Genomic DNA, 21,399 nt, shown 5'->3' on the forward strand with positions numbered 1-21,399 from the left:
TCCTTGACTCCTCTCTCTCTCTTTCCATCTGTCATTTAGTCAACCTGTCTTACCTCTTCCTTCTTGAAGATGTCTTTTGGATTCTCACCTTATTTACCACCTTCTCTGCTTGCATGTTAAGCCAGGCCCATTATCTGTTACTTAGCCTGTTGTGTGAGCATCCAGCCTTCTGTTCCTTTAAATTCTATCTTGTCTTCTTCAGCAGTTGTGATAACATTTTTCAGCATCAGCTTCACGATGTCACCCCAGTTGTTTAAATACCTTCCCACTATGTGTAAACTTTTCATCCTGACATTCAGAGCTCTCTACAGTTTTGATCCACCTTATCTACCAGCCTCCACCTCTCAGCCACTAAAGGACTCCTGTGCCTTGGTTGCTTGGTCTGTTCATCACACCAGTTCCCTCTTTATCCTCTTTGTCATAAGTGGGCTTCCTCTTTCTCCCTATCCATTTCCATCTTACCCAGCCTTCATTGCCCTTCTCAAGCTCCTCCTCTAGGAGGCCTTCCCTAACTTTTCCATCACACGCATGTGTTTTCCTTGATACTTTCACTGTCTTCATTGCCTTTTCTTGGACTCATTAGCAGCTCATAAGGCCCAGCTCCTGAGCCTCAAAGAATAAGCTCCCCAATGGTAGGCAAGAGTCGTGTCCTATATACTAGTTTGTAATATTCTATTTTGTAGAAATTACTAGAAATTCTATTTTGTAGAATTTGTAATATTCAATTTTGTAATATTGGATGAGCAGTCCAACATTTGGCCTGGATTTTCCTATAGTCTCCAAAAATCTGGGTGCTTGAAGGTATATCAAACTGTAGTGTCAGCATTGCTTGGCTCCCATCTTATCAAGGAAATGGGACCTGTAGCTTCCTTATTAAACATATCTTATTGAAGTGAGGCATCAAAGCATGGAACAAATATGGAAAGTGTGCAAATTATTTAGCAAGTGGAGGTATTTTGAGTCTGTATTTTTTTTTGAACCAAACAGAAACAATTATATTGAGATTGAAACAGCACTTGATTTAACCAAGTACCTTGCTGAAGAAGATGAAATCATAGTGTGGTATGCAGTCTTGGTGAACCTGGTAACCAAGGATCTTGTTTTTGATGTGAACAGCTATGATATGTACCCATTATTAAAGGTAATTTCCTTCTTTGTTATGTGGTTTTAAAAAGTCCTCTCTTCCTCATTCCATATCTTTCCAGCATCTGTGAAACACATCTTTCCCCAAGTAATAGTCTACTAGCCATATATATATATATATATATATATATATATATATATATATATGGATATATATTCATTTTCTTAGAAATTGCTGGTTATTCTTAGAAGAAAATACTTTAGTCATAGACCTGGTCTAGGAGGTAAGTATGAGAGAAGTTTAGAAAGGTCTTTATTCTTGATGAAGTGACAATGTACCCTAAGAACCCAGAAGTGGATGGAAATGGTATACTTTTTCTCTTATAGCAATTACTCTTCTAAAAGATTGGTAGTCAAACAGAAAGACTTTTAACAACCCTATATTCATCATTGAAATACTCTGATCTACAGGACCAATGCTTAACCAGAGAGGGATACTCCAGAAAAAGTCAAAGTTTTGAAGCTGCTTTTGATGCTGGCAAGTGAGAGGGGGAACCTGGAATTCATAGGGCAGTGACATACCATCATAACTGAAACAACACAAAAGGAGAAAACTTCCATTATGAGATCTTAAGCAGCGATCAGAAGAAAGATGGCCCAGGGAAAACCAAAGTAGCAGTTAGGGAGTAACCCTTTGGAGAGTTAGGGACCAGAAACAAACCAGAAAGTGTGCCAGATGATAATTCCAAGTGAGCTTCTGGGGCAGTTTGAGGACGAGATCACAAATACCTTAAGGGTCTAGACTGTCCTCTGATGTCCAGAGTGCTGGCGGAAATGTCCTTGAGCATGGAGATGGTGACCCATAAAATACGGCACTTAACTGTGGATGGAGGTGGCTTATTGATAATCTCTGACACCTGATTCTGGGTAAAAGAAGTAAAAACTCAGATTTGTTTTTAAAGAATGTCAAGGAATAACATCTACTTTGTGCTTAGGGGTGTATTGCAAATGGATAACTTTTATAACCTTATTACTCACCAGCTGAGTGCTCAATTGAAGAAAATTTATTTAGATCCACGGCTTACAATTGTCCAAAGCATAAATCAGCTGTCCTTATTTTCTTGGAGGTGTAGATATGAAGCATAGAACTGTTAAGGTAGAAAGTTTAATAGTGTTAAAATTTTACATTTCTTTCTCTATTTTGAAGACACCTGAAAATGTGCCAAGTGATGTTAAATAGTAGTAAGTGCTAAGATTTATCAAGTTCCTATGTGCCAGGGAGCACATTCATATACCTAATATTGTTTCGTCCTCACAAAACTGCACTGGTATTCTTGGCAACTCCATTTTATCAATGAAGAAACTAAACGTAGAGAGGCTACAGAATAAACCAGTTGCATGGTTAGTAACAGATAAAGACAACTTCTCGGGAAGTATCTGTCACTCTTCTATTCATGTCGTTTCAGAGAAAGGAAAAGACAATGCAAATTCAGTGTTGTGAGCCAAAACTAACAGTAGGTATCCCTTGTTGTTTATAGAAGTATCTATTAAAGAGACTTATTTCAATATGGAATATGTATTCAACTGTGATTCGTGAAAACATGGCAACATTACAAGATGACTATTTAGCCCTGTAAGTATTTTTTAATTTTTCTATACTGAATATATATATTCAACTTATACTCAATTCAATTTACAATTGAATAAAATGATTCAATGGTTGATAGATGGAGCTCCAGACTCATATTAATAAGATCTTGATACCTATGATTTAATGGGAGATTTTGTATGTTACTTGAGAACAGTAGCCTTAGGATTGGTGAAATTACATGTATCCTAGTAGAAAATACTAGTTTGGGATCTTAATTTACCTGCAAAATACATGCATGTACCCACAGGAATTTATAGCTCTATACTCAGAAATCTTAGGCCACTGGTTGAGATTGTGTGTATACTGAGCAAAACTAGCCTGTACCAATGAATTGAAGGCAGAGGAAGGCCACAAGAGAAAAATGTCCTTTCTGTATGTTATTGATGACAGCAATTCTACCATTCATTCTACAAATATGATGCGAGAAATTGCCTGAAATATTTTAGTCATTTGTGCATGAGCATGAGTAAGTATTGCAAATGACAGGGAGCTTCTAGATTTACAGAGGGAATTTGTTATCTACAGTGGTACAGAGATTGTGTTTATAGCTCTAGTCAACATGAAGCTGAAATCAATTAGACCAAGAAGAAACACAAAATATATAAAATGTAATTATTGTCTCTCAAGAGTATCCTTCTAGGAGGGGAGACATTTCTATGCCAGAGCATGTGACTAGAAGGATATAGGGTTGACTAGACCAGTAGACGGAAGACAATGAGGACTAGCTGGGATAGTAAGTGGGCAAATGAGTTGGGTGCATGAACAGAAAGGCAAAATTGTGCTCACTGAGGCAGCACAGGTGTTAGCCAGCCATATCCTTGGCTCTCCTAAATTGGACTGAAATGATCTGCTCTATATAGCATCCCAAGGCCAGTTGTCTTCAGAGTAACCTTGGGGAGTTAGCAGTACTTACATAGAACTCCATCTTGCTGCATCCAATTTGCGATGAGTAGGGAGAGGGAAGGAGTGTGTAAATGAATACTCAGAACTATCTTTCAGAGGTCCTCCACCCTTGGACATTCTACTTCACTTTATTGGAAGGTCAGGCCTGGCTGGGTTGCAGTTGGAGGGTAGAGCAACTGCAATATGGCTTTTGCATTTCCTGGAAACTCATGGCCAGTTTGATTCCTTTACCTCTGAATCCAAGTCTGAGAGAGTAGGGAGCATAGAGAAACATGCCTCCCAGCATTGCTTCTCTGGATTTATTATTGTTCTCTGTATTCTTTTGAACTTGTAGTGAATGATAATTGGGTATCCCTGCTCAGCTATCAAAACAAAACAAAACAAAAATCTCTGTTCTTTTTCTGGACATGGACATAATAACCAAGCAGAGTAGAGGAAGAAACAGAAGTTCAAGCAAGGGAAACACGTCATGGAAAGAGAGAAATAAACAATCCCCTCTCCTTTCCATGTACAGAGAAAGAACTTCATTTTTAAATGTAGTAGATCAAATACTCTCAAGTCTTTTTTCTTTCTATCCATAAGGCAATTATTGTAAAAGGGAGGAAAAATAAATTGATAACAGATGTGGAGTGTGTGTACTCCCGTGTGTGTTTGAGGGAGATGAGGGATGGCAGGAATTTATTTCTGACTTTCAAAAAATACCAGGCTTAAACGAGTTTATTTGGTGTCTGAGAGCATCTCAGCAAATATTTCCCTGAGCCTTAAATAAGTTTGCCATCCACAAAAGCTATTTAAAAAAAAAAAAAAAACCTGATGTTATTGGAAGGATATTTTAAAATACCCATCTTGTCATGAAACACATAGGCTCAGAGGCAGGAAGAAAATAAATGTAGCAAACATAGCAAAAAAAAAAAAAAATGTTTTTCTTTGCGCTTTCCTTTAAGAGTAGCCCTGGAAAAACTTTTTGAAACTGCGTGCTGGTTGGGCCTTGAAGACTGTCTTCAGTTGTCAAGAGAGCTCTTCAAAAACTGGGCAAACCATCCAGAGAATGAGTAAGACTCGTATTGGATTGCCCTTATTTCTGTCCTCTTTCAACACCAATAATTTCTCTACCTTTTTGATGTTCTCATTCAGGGATGGATTGTTTTGTTTTCACTTGGGTAGTCTGTCTCTCCTATTTTTTTTTTCAAGTAAACTTTTATTCTCTTTCTTTCTTTCTTTCTTTCTTTCTTTCTTTCTTTCTTTCTTTCTTTCTTTCTTTCTTCTTTCTTTCTTTCTTTCTTTCTTTCTTTCTTTCTTTCTTTCTTTCTTTCTTTCTTTCTGTTTTTGCTTTGTCTACTGTAGGTCTGTGAATGACAATAGATTCAATTTATGAAGTGAGTTGTCACCCAGGACTGCTAATTGCCCCTAACAAGCACTTCTGCATACCTTGAGTCTTATTTCGGTTGTTCTTTGATGGTTCGTTATTGTGATTTATATGTAAGTGTGTCCAACAAGCTCATTCTCTGTGAGTTTGCATTCCCACTGAGCGCTGAGACCAAGACTGTCTTTCTGGTTTTATTGTGTTACCTCTAATGCATCGCCTCAGATGGACTCTTAAGAAATGTGATCATAAGACATGAAATGAAGGTTACCTGGCTGGCTTAGTGGATAGAGCATCTGACCCATGATCTCTCAGAGTCATGAGTTTGAGCCTCATGTTGGGTGTGGAGATTACTTCAAAAAAATGATATGAGCTCAAGCTGAATTATTAGCATACATTGATTGAACTATTATAATTTCCTTATTTCTTAAAATTCTTTAGTTTCTAAACTAATCTGATGTTCTTTTCTCGTGACATTAATAATATCACGAAATAGTGACAGTTTCCACAAGTGACTTTCTCCATCCCCACTTCTGATCTTTATATCTGAGACCTCAGCATTTTTTTCTGGGTAGCATCCTTCTAAAAATATAATGACCTAAATAAACATGTAACTTAACTACTATGAGAAATATCATTGCATGTTCTACCTTACAGAATACCTTCTCCGATTAAAAGTGTGATTTTATGTTATGGCATTGCCTTGGGAAGTGATGAAGAATGGGACTTTTTGTTAAATATGTACGCTAATAAAACAAAGGAAGAAGAAAGGATTCAACTTGCTTATGCAATGAGTTGCAGTAAAAACCCATGGATACTTAACAGGTGATTATGGTCAACCTATTTTCAAAATCCTGGCAGAGGAATACAATTAATAAACCAAAGGGAGAAAAATAGAACATGTGCTGATATAGCAACTAAAATAATATCCATTTGTGCACTATTGATTTAGCACCACATGGGATTTTAAGTCTACTTGTTGAAATTCACTTTCTACTGGATGATGTTTGTGTATTTATTTTCTGCAAATGCATTTTTGCAGATACATGGAGTACGCCATTACTGCATCTCCTTTCACTTTTAATGAAACAAATATAATTGAAGTTGTGGCAGCATCTGAAGTTGGCCGGTACATTGCAAAGGACTTTTTAGTCAACAATTGGCAAGCTGTGAGTAAAAGGTAAGAAGGAAATATGAGACCTTTCTTTCAGACAGGTCATTGGTTTGGTGCTAGAAGCTCAACCTTAGTCTCATTGGGGTCACAAAAGTCCTTTGCATTGACCAGAAAAGTGTTTCTTTTTCTTGCATTTAGTCTCATTTGTGGAAGAGAAAGTGAGCCATAGCCTCACTTTTGGCTTCCTGTACGAAAATGAATTTGCCTGGGATACTCACCTACCTCAGTTTCTCCAGTAAAGTCTTTTGCCTGAGATACAGAATAGAGCAAGTCATGTTTTTCTGGTATGAGTGTATACCAGCCATTCATTTATTTTGTGAAGTAGATCACTCTATTTCAAAAGACAGCAGTGTTCATCACTATATCCGCCTGGGTGTTGTTCATGTGTTATTTGTCAGATCCTCTTCACATATCCGAGTTCTATATTCTTGAACTTTTCTTATTTCTCACCTTTCTTTTTTAAATATTTTATTTATTTATTCATGAGAGACACACAGAGAGAGGCAGAGACACAGGCAGAGGGAGAATCGGGCTCCTTGTAGGAAGGCCGATGCAGAACTCCATCCCAGACCTGGGATCACGCGTGAGCCAAAGGCAGACAGACGCTCAACCACTGAGCCACCCAGGTGTCCCTCATATTTCTCACCTTTTAAGATTAAATCTGTTTGCTTGAGAGCCCCCTGTTGGGTAAAATATACATTCACATGAAAAAATCAGACAGTATGTCCTTGATGGCTGGTCTTTCCAGAGCATTACTTAATCATATATTCCTGAAAGCCTAGAATAATATGTCCTACAAGTACTCACAAATGCTAGAGTTAGCAGATAGATACACAGTATCTGCTATGAGGTCTCACCACTTGTAAAGTTGGAAGATACCTTTTGTAAATAAGTTATCCTTTTGGAACAGCAAGTACATTTAGAATATAAATGTTAAAGAATGTGAATATGTGGGGTGCCTGGGTGGCTCAGTCCATTAAGCATCCTGCTCTTGGCTTCAGGTCATGGTTTCAGGGTCATGAGATGGAGCCCCATTGGGTTCTGCACTGAACGTGGAGCCTGCTTAAGATTCTCTCTCCCTTTCCTTCTCTCTCTATGCACCAACACCCTCACCCCAGTCTCAAAAACAAAACAAATATGGCTCTCTCTCTCTCTCTCTCTCTTTTTTTAGATTTTATTTATTTATTTGACAGAGAGAAGAGCACAAGCAGGTAGAATGGCAGAAGGTGAGGCAGAGGGAGAAGCAGGCTCCTCACTAAGTAGGGAGCCTGATACGGAGCCTGATCCCAGGACCTTGGGATCATGACCTCAGCCGAAGGCAGATGCTTAACCAACTGAGCCACCTAGGTGCTCCTGAATATGGCTCTTTCTGGGAACAAAATCTTAGAATGTTTTTCTTTTGTTAACATTTATTAAACTCTTTTATATCACCAAAAAAATGTGCTTTTAAATAATAAATTTACAACATGTAGATAAAAGCTCGTCTGTACAGTACTATGTTTCTGGTTCATCAGTGGAACACACTTAGCCTAGTCACGAATTGAGAAAATTCACCTTATGTCCAGTGTTAAATTATCTGTCATTCTAAATTCATTGCTTCGGTGGCCTTATGAATTGCTTAAATTTCCTCAGATTCCTCAGGCCTTGGGAGTAAATGGTGTCTTCCATTTTTGCTTAAGTCATTAAATATACTACCTCCTTCCTCGGTCCTCCTAGGAATTTGGGAGTTAGGATAGGAATGAGAATTATTTACATTGATCCTCTTGTTCCCTGAAATTTTAGAGATTCCAGCCTCATAGAGTTGTCTCTGTTTCTGTTCTGTCTCCCTGGAGTTTGTAACAGAAGCGCCTTCTAGGTCTGAGTGCCTGGCTCTGCCTGGCTGAGGAGGCCACCTGTCCTCCTGCTGCTGTGGTCCTAATGCCCAGGGCCATTCAGTTCAGCAACCGTCCTGGACTGTTCTCTTCCTGCGCTTCCTACCGAACAATCTAGGAGCGGTTCTGGAATTAAAATGTTGAGAGAGTAGCTCCTTTAAGAAATGTGTTATGTGGGCACCTGGGTAGCTCAGTTGGTTGAGCGTCTTCTTGTGACCCAGGGCATGATCCTGTGGTCCTGGGATCGAGTCCTGCATCAGGCTCCCCAGAGGGTTAGCTTCTCCGTCTGCCTGTGTCTCTGCCTCTCTCTGTGTGTCTCTCATGAATACATAAAAATATTTTTTAAAAAAAGAAATGTGTTATAATTTGCCTGAGGACCCAACTTGTCATTGCTATAAGCTGTGATATCCTCTAGTCCTTCCTTTGCACCTCTGGGCTCTGAGGAAGACAGAGGTTCACGATTCTGAGTCAGGCTGAGTATCTAGTGGTGCCTGGCACCTAGAATGTCCTAATTCTAGAGTGTACTTATTGCCACCATGGCTCAAAGTGACGTGGTACCTCTCCCCCAGGCAAGGTGAATCCAGGCAGAACAGTAGAAGTCACTTAGAGTGTCTCAGTAACCTAAAGACTCTCAAGCCCACCTACCCCTTTTAAAATCAGAATCCGTCAAAATAAGGCAGAAAATCTGCACCTTTTGCTAACTCCCCAGGTAAGCCTGATACGGTTTAACATGAAAGCAGTTGACACCTGATTTGAAAAGTATCTAAGGCCGCATTGCTCAATACAATAACTTGTGGATATTGATTTAAATTGGAATTGATTAAAATTAAATAGAATTTAGAATTCAGCTCCGCTGTTGCACTAGTCCTGTTCTAAGAGCATGATGTGGCCACGCTGGACAGCTCAGGTGTAGAACATGGTCGTCACTGCGGAGAGTTCAGCTGGCCGGCTCTGCTCCCACAGGTGGACCAGCCCCTTTGACCACACACAGCACCCGGGCCGACCAAGCCCCCAAAATGGCTTTGGGCAGCTCATGGGAAAGACTGCTCCCAAGTTAAGTGATTTTCAGTGTGCTCTAACTTTTATTCCTCAGAAAAACCTTTCTTTTTCTGTGTTTAGAGAACAGGAACATGTTGGCAACAGTGTCTGGAAGGTCCATTGTGTAATAGTTTATACCTGATTTTAGCCAAAGGGCGGAGAAGTGATGTGCAGTGATTTATTTTAATGATGTATGTAACTGTATTAAATGGATTAAATTCTCCATTTTTTTGACTCGAAATGGGTCTTTTGAACCTCAAGAAGCTCCTAGAATTATAGATGTATGAATTTTTTAAAAGATTTTATTTATTCATGAGAGACACAGAGAGGCAGAGACCTCAGCAGAGGAAGGAGAAGCAGGCTCCCCATGGGGGGCCCGATGTGAGGCTCAATCCCAGGACTCCGGGATCATGCCTTGAGCCAAAGGCAGATACTCAACCACTGAGCCACCCAGGTATCCCGATGTATGAACTTTTAGTCATGGCTTGAATATTTTAATCCCTCATCAACAAGATGCTGAGCTCATAAAATAGATGCCTATTTATAGCAAATTCATCTCAGTTCACTCCTCTCATACATTCTGCCACAAAAAGTCTTTCAGACTCAAATAGGTTTGCTTTCTACATCTAATACATTTATTTTCATTTACTTTCTGTTCATTTATTTAATAGCAATTGTAATATTGATCAGTCTTGCTGAAGTTTGCAAACGATTGAATGAACAGTGATAATACATATGGATTGTTAGAAGGAAATAAAAGCTCAGGTTAATAATTAAAATGTTATATATACTAAAGATGGCACAAGAATGTTGACTTAATTTGTTGTACATCAGAACATTTGAATCATCACTTATGTAAACAGTTATATTTGACATGAAAGCTAGCATGTTACCAGTCTTCACATAATAAAGACAAGGGCAGCCCAGGTGGCTCAGAGGTTTAGCGCCGCCTTCAGCCCAGAGTGTGATCCTGAAGACCTGGGCTCGAGTCCCATATCGGGCTCCCTGCATGGAGCCTGCTTCTCCCTCTGCCTGTCTCTCTCTCTCTCTCTCTCTCTCTCTCTGCCTCTCATGAATAAATAAATAAATAAATAAATAAATAAATAAATAAAATATCTTTTTAAAAAAGACAAAATGAAAGGATGAATACACGAATGCCTCTGACAAATTAACTTTTATGTTAATTACTTGAAAAGGACTTTTCTGAACTTCCTGAAATGTGACTGATTACTAGCCAGTTAGCTATGAATTCAGTGTTTTTCCAGTATGTTCCACTGAGCATTATTCATGGAACATGCTGAGAAGCCTTCTGTGAACAAGAAAGACAGCAACCCCATCAGTTGGGAACTGTGTTAACCTTCACTTTTTGCAAACTCATAATATATGCTAGCCTCAAAGAGACCCCAAGGAGCCCTGCAGAAGAAAATCTAGAGTTTTCCGTGCCCCTTTTCCTATATCTTATAGCCATAATCCTGCTACTTACCGTATATGTAATGTAAACAGGGTGTCACTTTGCCAGGAGATCACTTGTTCTGGGAGAGAAACATATGAGAAACTGAATTCTCCAACACTCTCATCTGGAATGTTACTAGAACAACTGTTTATTATTGGCCTCTTAGTTAACATTTTGGCTTTGGTTTGTTTTTGTATAAAATGAAATGTATTATATTTGATCAATTCCAAGGTTCTTTCTTATAATAAAATGTTCTAGTTTTCCCGGGCCAAGGTCTGGTTAGTTTAAGCTCTTGTCAGGGATATAAGGTGATGAGGATGTGGGATCTGATAAATGCTGTCGGGAAGAGCTGGAGAAGGTTTGAGGAGCCAAAGAGGAGAATGGGATTTGAGTGGGATCTGAACAAGCAGTTGAAAAAAATTATCTTTCGCATGGAGGAGAGGACACCAAGAAATGCCTGGGGGCAGGACCCAGCATCTGCCTTGGGACCGGTCACAGGACATGGCTGGAACTCAGGGCTCTGGACTGGACAAGAGAGGGCTGGTCAAGTGTTAAGGTGAGGGCGCTGCCCACAGCAGATCAGGAACATCTGCTCCCCTCACCCAGGCCCCCAATTCTTCCAAGGAAGTCTAATCTGAAGCTATATTTGAGAATATTTGTATTTAAAACAACTTTGGTTTGGTTCTGCCCCTCACTCCCATGTTCAGAGCACTGTGCTGGTTGCTGTGGGGGTGTTTAAGCTAATCATTGGGCCAAAGATGATCTTTTGAGCCCTGATCTCAGTGAGTGAACCTCCAGTGACCAATAAAGACCTCTTGCAGGTTAGAGAAAATGCATCTGGACATGCATCTGTGGCTAGGTCTCATGGAAGAATGTGTGGGTGGAGATGAAGAATAGAATTTGTATGAGTTGTTACTTACTGTATGTAGGCAGGAGAACAGTGTTTGTGCCCTATCATTCTCATCAAGTGTTTTTGGCTTTCTTAAAAGTAATGTAGGCCTCACAGCCTCCAGGAAAACCCTAGTTTTATTAGAATATAGAATATAAGGGTATGATCAGGTTCAAACTCAACTGACCCAAAAGGAATTTTACTGCCTTTTTCACCAAACACTTGATTTCTTCTTCAAATACTGTTACATTGGCTAAAGTCCTTAGTATGAAAGCTTACACCATTCCCACTTCCATTCTCTTGTGTTTCATGATGGGGAATACAGAGCCAAATGGAGAAACAGGTGCATAAGCAAATGGAGAGAAGTCAGGTGTTATGGAGAGGTGCACCCAAGCTCTGAACAGCCCATGCCCACCGCCTGTTACTGGATCTGCCTGGATACTTTGGTGTTCCCATGCCTGCCTGCTGGCCATGTTTGCCACAGGAAATCAAATGTGGCAGGGGAAGAAATAGGAAGGGAGGAGAAATTCGAGAAAGGAGAGAGACAGAAGGTGAGCCAGATGAGAGTGGCCCAAATTCCTGTGCCCACACTAGCATGGAATGTTACCAATTTTTTAAAACAGTAACTCTACTGATGCAGGTTGGCTCTGGTCTTTGTATTAATTAGCCTGTATCTGACCACTGGCAGGATAAACTGTTTGGAATGTATCTATTTTTGTTCAGTAATATTTCGGTGATTGCTGTCTCAACCAGAGGGGCAGATCTTCTCTGTCTCAAAAATACCTCCTCAAGAGGAGGTGCTTGGGTGGCTTAGTTGGTTAAGAGTCTGACTCTTGATTTTGGCTGAGATCATGATCTTATGGTCCTGGGATCGAGCCTCACATGGGGCTTTGTGTTCAGCTTGGAGCTGCTTGGGATTCTCTCTCTCCCTCTGCCTATCCCCTCACCCCCCTACACATGCGCTCATGCTCTCTCTCTCTCTTATTAATAAATATGTCTTAAAAAAAAAAAAAAAAAAAAACCTCCTCTTGAAACTTGAGAGAACAGGAAGGGACAAAGTGTGCCAGAAACTCTGGTAGGTGTTTCAACACACAGCATCTCCTTTCCTCTCCAGAACAATGCTTCTCACTGTATGTTAGTCTTGTCTTTCCAAGTTACGAGTTGTCCAAGGTCACTTCAAACCCAGATCTGCCTTTCAGGGTAGTGTTCCTCTTCTGCCTGGTAGAAAATCACACATTTGGGCCTTAGGTATTTTCTACTTTTTTTTTCCTTTCAAATTTTGCCAGATTTCTTGAGTTGTTTCACACTTTTAATACCTGGCCAATAAAAATAGGGAGCTAAGGAGTAGCTCTTTCCCTATAGAAAGGAGTCCTCTTGGGGATCCCTGGGTGGCGCAGCAGTTTGGCGCCTGCCTTTGGCCCAGGGTGCGATCCTGGAGACCCGGGATCGCATCCCACGTTGGGCTCCCGGTGCATGGAGCCTGCTTCTCCCTCTGCCTGTGTCTCTGCCTCTCTCTCTCTCTCTCTCTCTGTGTGACTATCATAAATCAATAAAAAAAAAATTAAAAAAAAAAAGAAAGGAGTCCTCTTTCCCTATAGAAACAAGTGTGTTTGTATGGAGACTCTCTCTTGTCCTTTGCTTTGCTCAACTAGAAACAGCTCACATTAGAGCTCAGAACGTAAAAAAGAATAAAAGCACTGTTTTCTCTCACCTTTGTTTGGATATTATGCCAGCATTGACTCCTGTGATTTTTTAACTTCAAGGATACATTTTGCAAGTAAGTCAATTGTGTGTAAAAAAAAATAGTGTGTATTAACTATCAATAATCAATAGAACAGAGTGGCAGTGCAATCCTTTCTTGTTCCGTCCAGAACATTAACGCTGTTTTAATTTTCTTTCTTCTTTAATGCATCCAAAAGTCTTTATTTACCTTTTTAACCACAGCAACGCTTTGGGCAGGTATGTATCTGGTGTTTTTCCTTAACAGTGTTTCATGGTTTTTTTCTGGATGATCCTTGTTGGATATTAAGGACGCTAAGCTGGAGGGGACGTTTCAGTCCCTATGCCTCTTTGAGGGAGGAGAAGTAGAGCTAGAACACTTAGCACTTCAGTGATCACCAACATTTTGAGAATATTCAAAGACATGGATCCTCTCTCCAAAAAGCATATACAAATACAAAATTTAAGCTTTCAGAGTAGGTTAGCCAGAGTTTCTGAAACTGATCCCATATTAATTAGTTTTTTAAGGGGCATAATTTGCATATGTACTTAACCAATATAAGTGGTCTTAGTTTGAGGTACATGACATCTATTTTAACCACCTCATTTAAAAAGATAAAAACAGTTGTTTTTAAGAAGAGCTTTTTATATTTGAATAAAGCTTTCAGAACTATGTGTACACAAATTGATATTAAACTGTATAAATATTTCCTTATGACTGATAAAATTTTCTAGATAATAGATTTCCTGTTAAATTGTGAAGCTAAACTAGTTCGTACATGATTCTGCTTACATTTGTGAGATAGCAGTCAATGGGGGCTGTGCACTTAGCATTTACCTGCTATATAAAGTATAGCTTTATCTTGCAAAACGTTTTCTGCTCCTGATTAGCATCTTGTTGCTTTGCAGGTATGGAACACAATCACTGGTTACTCTAATGTATATAATAGGGAGAACCATAAGTACAGATTTACAGATCACAGAGGTAAGTACTGAGGATATTGTGAATTATAATGATAATTTAGAAGCCATTTTTTAATGTAATTTGGAGTTGCTGAAATGAAAAAGAACAGGCTTATTTGAATTATTATATTCCGTGCTCCTGGTGGTGTTCTTTTCACTGTGAGCAGGAAATGGTTTTTCATTCTATTCCCAGCCCTCATCTTGCTGCCAGTCCTTGCCCTGCTGTCAAAGCTTCAGTAACTCATCTGAATTTTTAGAAGACATTTTAAATCTTTTCATTATAACCTGGCCCCTGTCTGCTTCTCTGGCTTCATCTTTTGCCTGCCTCACCACTGAGTGTAGGAGGACATGAGAGACACTCCCAAATACTTTTCCTCTTATAGATTTTCCTAAATTGTGGTGTTGTTTCACATTTTCCAGGTTTTGGAAACACTCTACCTTCTGATTTGGGTGACTTCACCATGCCTATCCTTGGATGTCCAAGTTATCCTTTAAGACCCTGCTTCCAACCACCTGTTCTAGGAATCTTTCAATTAACTGATTTACACCCTCTCCTCCTGCATGCTCCCCGATCTCCTGTGAATACCTATATCATGGGTGTGTAATGTGTCTACTGCCTGAGGCTATCCTGAGCAACCTGAGGAGGGAAACCATGTTTTAGTCATGCCTATATTCTAGAAACTAACAAGGGGCTTGCTATTTCTTTTACTTTTTTTAAGATTTTATTTTTAAAGTCATTTCTACACCCAGTGTGGGGCTCCAAATCACAAACCGTGAGATTGAGAGTCGCGCAGCCAACTGGGCCAGCCAGGCACCCCCAGAGCTTGCCATTTCTAGGCTCTGCTTTCTCCTGGGCTGAATTTCTTCTTAGGCTGGCTTTTTCCACAGGAGGCAAACGTGGCTCCAGGCTTATGTCATCCTCAGTGCCCTCAGTTGCAGAAGGAAGAGTCCTTGCTCACCCAAGTTCAAGTCCCAGCCCTGTGGAATGACTCTGGTTGTGGTCCTACTTGGGTCACTTGTATCACTGTGGTGGGAGTGGATCATGTGCCCACTCTGGAGCCAGCCCCACCCAAACCACAAGCCCTGGGATAGGGGAGGAGTAGTTTTGGAAAGAAAAAGGGGATCCTATAACCAGAAAGCAAGTTAAAGGGCCAAAAAAAATATCTATTAAACACAACCTCTCTACACTTAGTAGCATGGATAAAATGAGACAGATTTACACCAACAAACACTGGCAAACACTTGCGCAACCAGAACTCTCTTTTTCTGCCTCTGGGTGAGAAGGTACATGGTACATGGTACAACTACTATGGAAAATAGTGTTTTAAAATGTTATTTAGACACATATGACCTAACCATTCTATTTTTAGGTTTTTACTCAAGAGGAATTAAAACTATATCCATGCAAAGACTTGTACATGAAGGCTCACAGCAGCTTTATTCACATTAGCCAAAATCTGGAAACCATCCAAACATCCATCAATAGGTGAATAGATAAGGAAAATGTTATAATATATCCACACCAGGGAATACTATCCCACAATTTAAAAAAAAAAAAGAATTTGTGTAATAACATGGATATATCTCAAGATGATTATGCTGAGATAAAAAAAAAACAGATACATTCTAGGAAATGCCAGATATCATCTCTAGTGACAAAAGGCAGCTTGGTGATTGCCTGGGATAGAGGGAGAGCTGGATTGCGAAGGAATCTGTGGGTGGTGGAAGTGTACTTTACTGTATCTTGACCGTGGCTATGTGTTTCATGGGTGTATACAGTGATCACAATTCGCTCACTTGTACACTTCAAGAGAATTCAGTTTATTGTCCATCAATTTCATCTCAGTTGATTTCAGTAAATGTTTTTGAAAAAAATGCATGAGTGCAAATTAAACATGTGGCCCAGAACTATATTAATACAAACCAGAAAGGGCCTCTGTAAATAAGACAGGAAAATCAATTGCTTCTTGGCCTTTTGGCTGAGATCAGGTGTGGTATCTGTTCTTAACAGCTTAATATCTAATACATTCTCCATCCAATAATATATTACATGGCTTTTTGGAGCAGGGAGATGGAATAGGAGCTTGCTCCATCCACTTCACAAATTAACCTGGTTTAAAAAAAAAAGAAAAGGAAAGGAAAATCAACTCCTCTGCTCCAGCAAATAAAACAAAAAACATGTAGGTCACAGAGTCCTGAAGTTTGATCCTGAGCCAAAATAAAAAAGAGAGAAGCAGTCAGCTATGTAGTTATTATTATGAGAGAGGAAGAATCAGTAATTCCTAAAGGAATTATCTCTGTGTGGGTTTTGGCCTGCTTGAGATTGAGCTGCAGGGACCTGATTTATCAGGGATTCCGTGGACAGGAGAGTGAAGGGCATACTCAAACATGCCCGAAGGAAGGAAAGCTCCAGAATGGAGGCTGAGTTTGTGTTGGCATCTTCTGAAGAGCATCAGGTCATCTCTGTGTTTACAGAACCTGGTGAGGTGTTTTTGTTGTTTAATGAATGAACGAGGTGCATAAAAATTTAGCAGTCCCCAAAGTTCCAAAAAACTCTATAATCACTGATAGTTTCTTTTTTAAAAATAATGTAAAAATATGTTTAGCAGTGGTGGCATTTTTGCCATTTTGAAAACAAGTAAATTAGCTACTATGAATATCCTTGTCAAAAACTTTTTAATCACCAAGAATCCTGCCATGATCTATATGTTCACGTGATCATATCGAAAATAATTATTAAAAAGAAAATGAGAAGTTTCATTAGTCCTTTCTGCCTCTAGAGCAGCACGGAGACTATACACTCTCTGCAGCTCTTGCTTGGGTCTGCATACTCACCGGGCTGGAGCCTGGCCTCATGCTCTCCAGCACACACAAAGCCCCACCGACCATCCCACAAACCCCAAATCCCCTCCCACACACCTGCACTGTAGAGGGCTGTGGGTGGGAGGTTCCCACTGCAGGCAGATGTGGGCAGGTGTGGGAGAGGGCTGGAGACTGGTTTCTGGTTCCTTAGCCTACTCTGTCCTGGAAACTTACTTTTCTTTTACATGGTAATTAAGTTAGATGGCCCTATTACTTCTCAATTTCAAGTATATTAGGGTTTAAGTGGCATTTTGTGAGCTGGTATAGGTACACTGTCATCTAATGTTCTAAATTCTAATCCAGGAAAATTGTGGTTTCTTCAAAAAGTTAAAAAATAAAACTACCTTATGGTCCAGCCATTGCACTACCAGACATTTACCCAAGGGATAAAAAAAATACAGATCCGAAGGGTACATGCACCCCAATGTTTATAACAGCATTATTAACAATAGCCAAACTGTGGGAAGAGCCCAAATGTCCACTGACTGATGAATGGATAAAAGAGGTGGGGTGTGTGTGTGTGTGTGTGTGTGTGTGTGTGATGGAATATTACTCAGCCATCAAAAAGAATGAAATCTTGCCATTTGCAACCGCATGAATGGAGCCAGAGTGTATTATGCTAAGCGAAATAAGTTAGAGAACAACACATATGGTATGATTTCACTCATGTGGACTTTAAGAAAGAAAACAGATGAACATATGGTAAGAAAAAAAAAGAGGAAAGTAAATCGTGAGAGACTCTTAACAATAGAGAACAAACTGAGGGTTGATGGTGGGAGGTGTATGGGGGATGGGCTAAATGGGGGATGGGCATTAAGGAAGGCACCTGTTACGATGAACACCAGGTGTTAAATCTACAAGATGAATCACTCAATTCTACTCCTGAAACCAATATTACGGTATATGTTAACTAACTAGAATTTAAATAAAAAGTTGAAAGAAAAAAATAAGTTCTAATCCAATGACATAGAAATAGATTTTTTAGATTATGACTTATTAGTTCATTGGGGTCTGGCTTATACATAATATTGTGCCAGATGTTCCCATAACTAAATGCTTGAGGTGAATCAGTGAAGGAATCTAGCCGGTGGGCAAACCCACTATCTAAATGTTCTTAAATAAAGGATCACACTTGTAAAAGCACAGATGTTATGTGCCACTTTTGAGCTTTGGCAGTTGCAAAGCTTCTTGCCAGATAAGAGACCGTCTCACTGCGTCTCTGTCCACAAATCTTGCGTAATACCCAGCACGCATTCCCTAGGTCATTACCGAGCACCCACTCTGTGCCTGGGGTCAGAGCAGGGAATAAAACAGGTGCAGTTCGCACTCCCTGGGGCTTCTGGTGTGCATCTGATTCTTCAGGCGAGGTGTGGTCGCCGGCACATGTTCTCAGCCACGGTCTCCTCGGGGCACTCAGCCCGGGAGGGCGCCTTCCTCCGGCTGCGGCTGCGGCTGCCGCGGGCCTGGGCAGAGCCTGTTGCTACTCAGCCTGACCTTGCCTCACTTCGCCTCAATGAGACGTGAGCGTGCACTGACCCTCCGTCCCTTGGTGCTTTCAGCTGCAGCAGTTTTTCAGCAACATGTTGGAGGAGCACCAGAGGCTCACAGTCCATGCCAAATTACAGACAATAAAGAACAAAAATCTGGAGAACAGAATGCGAAATGCCAGGATGACGGCATGGCTTCGGAAAAACACATAACCCAGTGGCCACTTCCGGCGCCCCCCTGCCTGCTCTAACGGGTTTTGCTCACACTTTTGTCTCTCAATACTTAGTGAGTCTGGAAAACCGCATGTTTTGTTATTTGTGTGTCAATCGCTTTTGCTCCGGGCAAAAATCGCTTTTGCTCCGGGGAATATTTCCTGTTCTTCCCCTGCTGTCACATTTGGCCCCGAGACTCTGCAGTCGCCCAGGATTTACCAAGCCTGCTGTATTTCTGGGGGAAATTTCACTTCTTGTTGGGCTAGGAAACCAGAGTTGACTTGAAGTGCCTCATAAAAACAAATTCACCTTAGAAAGTCTTGCTTATTCTGTTGTGAAAGGCAGTGGACTATTAAATCATTGGCTAACTGAGCACAGTCTATGCTGAGGGAAATTCAGATTTGCAACACCCTGGGGTTTATTTAGGGCAATATTTGAAAGCATAATGAGCAAACAACACCACAGTGTAAAGAAACAGAAGCCAGAAAAACAATACGCACTAGAACATAGAAAAGCCAGGGAAACCCACTTTTACAAAGAAGGAACAGATGATTTTATGAGCCCTGTGAAGTGCCTTCAGGGCCAGAAATGCGTCGTCTGCCCATGTCTGTCTCCTCGCAGTGCCTGTCACACTGCGCCCCGCTTTCCAGGCTCCTGAACCTGAGGGTGTCACACAAAGAGCCAGAATGGCAGGCAGGACCCACGAAGCGCCCTTCGGATGGGATGACAGGAGGGCTCTGCCCAGAAGCTCAGGCTGCGTCCCCACCTGTGGCCCAGGTACTCATTAGGGCGCAAGTTGATGCCCCAAAATAATGATGTCAAGAGACAGCAGCAATTAGGCACTGATCTTCAGTGCAAAAGGAAGTAGCCAAATAAAGAGAACTAAAAGGCTCACCAAAGCAGAATCTTTACGGCTTTGCACTCAGGGCACAGCGGGAAACGTGGTTTCAATTGACCAAATGGAACTGGCTTGCAAGTGGGACAACTCCAGACACGGTCCCCAGTTTACAGTTCGTGGAATTGACTTCGTTCTGTTACACCAGATTAAATCAGGATGGCTAAGGCCAATCACCCTACTCTCAACTTTGTGTGTGTTTGATTTAATTCTGTGTTTTGCTTTGGCTTTTGTTTTTGTAGAGGAGGCGGTAAAGCTTCAGATCTTCGGTCTACCTCAGAGTGATGTAAAGATTTAAGAGCTGTGTTAGCTGAAAGGCTTTAAATACATCGCATAAACTCAAGGCAATGTGATCTAAAGTGTTTCCCTCTCTCTCGTGTCAGTTGATGCAGCCACAAATGAAAACGCAAGATGAGAGTTTGCTTTTGTAATCACTTCAGGAGAAGCTGCTCTCTGAATGAGCAGGAGGCCACTGAGTTGTGGCCCTGAAAACCAACCAAAGCCCCACCTCCTCCGACTCAACCATGGGTCATAGGTCAGAGAGCATTTTCTTTTGATTTAGAAATGTAAAAACCTAAACAATAAAAATATCACCATGTGTATTGTTATGTGTGAGGTATGTTCTGGCGCTTTCTAGAACATTCGTTCTGTTTCCTAAACGTCCTTCTATTGCAGTCTCAAGTTACCATAACCATGCCACGCATCTTTTCTCTTGCTTTGCTCTTTCTCCTCCTCCACTCCCTTCTTGTCTCCCTTGGGCTCTCTTCTCCCTTTCCATGGGGTAACCTTTGCCTGCCTTCTGTCTGAAGTCTTGTCACCCTGCTGTGCTGTCGATCCAAGTGCACTCAGAGGCTCTGACACTGGTCACCGGGTGTGGGTGATGCCACTACTGCCTGAGCCCACCAGAGGAGCACCTAGGCTCGGTGCTCCAGGCCATCTGTTGGAAATAAAAATCTGGTTACATCTTAGCTTCTGTAGTAACTAAGCCACACTGAAAGTGCTTATCAAATGCCAAAATATTTGATTAATAGTTTTTCCTCTAAATATGAAAAATAATATTAAATAATGTACTTTTTCTCTTAGACGAATGAAGCTGGTTATTCCAGACAGGCATTACATTTTATTAAATTGTGCTTGGACTTAGTATAAAATGAAGTAATTATTGATTGATTACTGTGATAACAATAAGTCAGGGACAGTAACTGATACAGATTTGTGTAAATGGTATAAATGCAGTCTGACTATAAAACAATTTCTCTGACCCATCCAGTGTACCCAGTTTGCTTTACACTGTTTACTCTAGAATAAAGTTAACAAGATGCATAGGGCCATCTGGGTGGCTCAGCGGTTGAGCATCTGTCTGCCTTTGGCTCAAGGTGTGACCCCGGGGTCCTGGGATTGAGTCCTGCATTGGGCTCCCCACAGGGAGCCTGCTTCTCCCTCCACCTGTGTCTCTGCCTCTCTGTGTGTGTCTCACGAATAAATAAATAAAATCTTTTTTAAAAAAAAGAAAAAAGGGATCCCTGGGTGGCACAGTGGTTTAGCGCCTGCCTTTGGCCCAGGGCACGATCCTGGAGTCCCGGGATCGAATCCCACGTCCGGCTTCCGGTGCATGGAGCCTGCTTCTCCCTCTGCCTGTGTCTCTGCCTCTCTCTCTCTCTCTCTCTCTCTCTCTCTGTGTGACTATCATAAAAAAAAAAAAAAAAGGAAGAGCTGGGGTGAGCCAAGGAGGAGTCTATGCAGTGGGGAGCAGCTTGGTGCAGGATGGCAGAGCCAAAGAAAGTGTTTGGATAACCAAACAAGGATGTTTCCTATCTAAGTGTAACATACCTGTC

The 21,399-nt window shown here is 40.9% G+C and overlaps 1 protein-coding gene and 1 pseudogene across 1 annotated transcript in view; both read left to right on the forward strand.

The window, feature by feature from the left end:
* LVRN (laeverin) overlaps positions 1–20,166 on the forward strand; it is a 66,269-nt gene extending 46,103 nt beyond the window's left edge. Inside the window, exons 14-20 of the mRNA XM_072840612.1 lie at positions 988–1,141; positions 2,622–2,716; positions 4,582–4,689; positions 5,658–5,825; positions 6,043–6,180; positions 14,054–14,129; positions 18,529–20,166. Coding sequence (XP_072696713.1) covers positions 988–1,141; positions 2,622–2,716; positions 4,582–4,689; positions 5,658–5,825; positions 6,043–6,180; positions 14,054–14,129; positions 18,529–18,669 — 880 coding nt within the window. The 3' untranslated portion in view covers positions 18,670–20,166. The remainder of the gene's footprint in view (positions 1–987; positions 1,142–2,621; positions 2,717–4,581; positions 4,690–5,657; positions 5,826–6,042; positions 6,181–14,053; positions 14,130–18,528) is intronic.
* LOC140642062 (U2 spliceosomal RNA) lies at positions 16,067–16,231 on the forward strand (annotated as a pseudogene).
* Positions 20,167–21,399: the final 1,233 nt, after the last annotated feature.

This window comes from Canis lupus, chromosome 10, assembly GCF_048164855.1.
Source record: "Canis lupus baileyi chromosome 10, mCanLup2.hap1, whole genome shotgun sequence".
Classification (NCBI taxonomy): domain Eukaryota; kingdom Metazoa; phylum Chordata; class Mammalia; order Carnivora; family Canidae; genus Canis; species Canis lupus.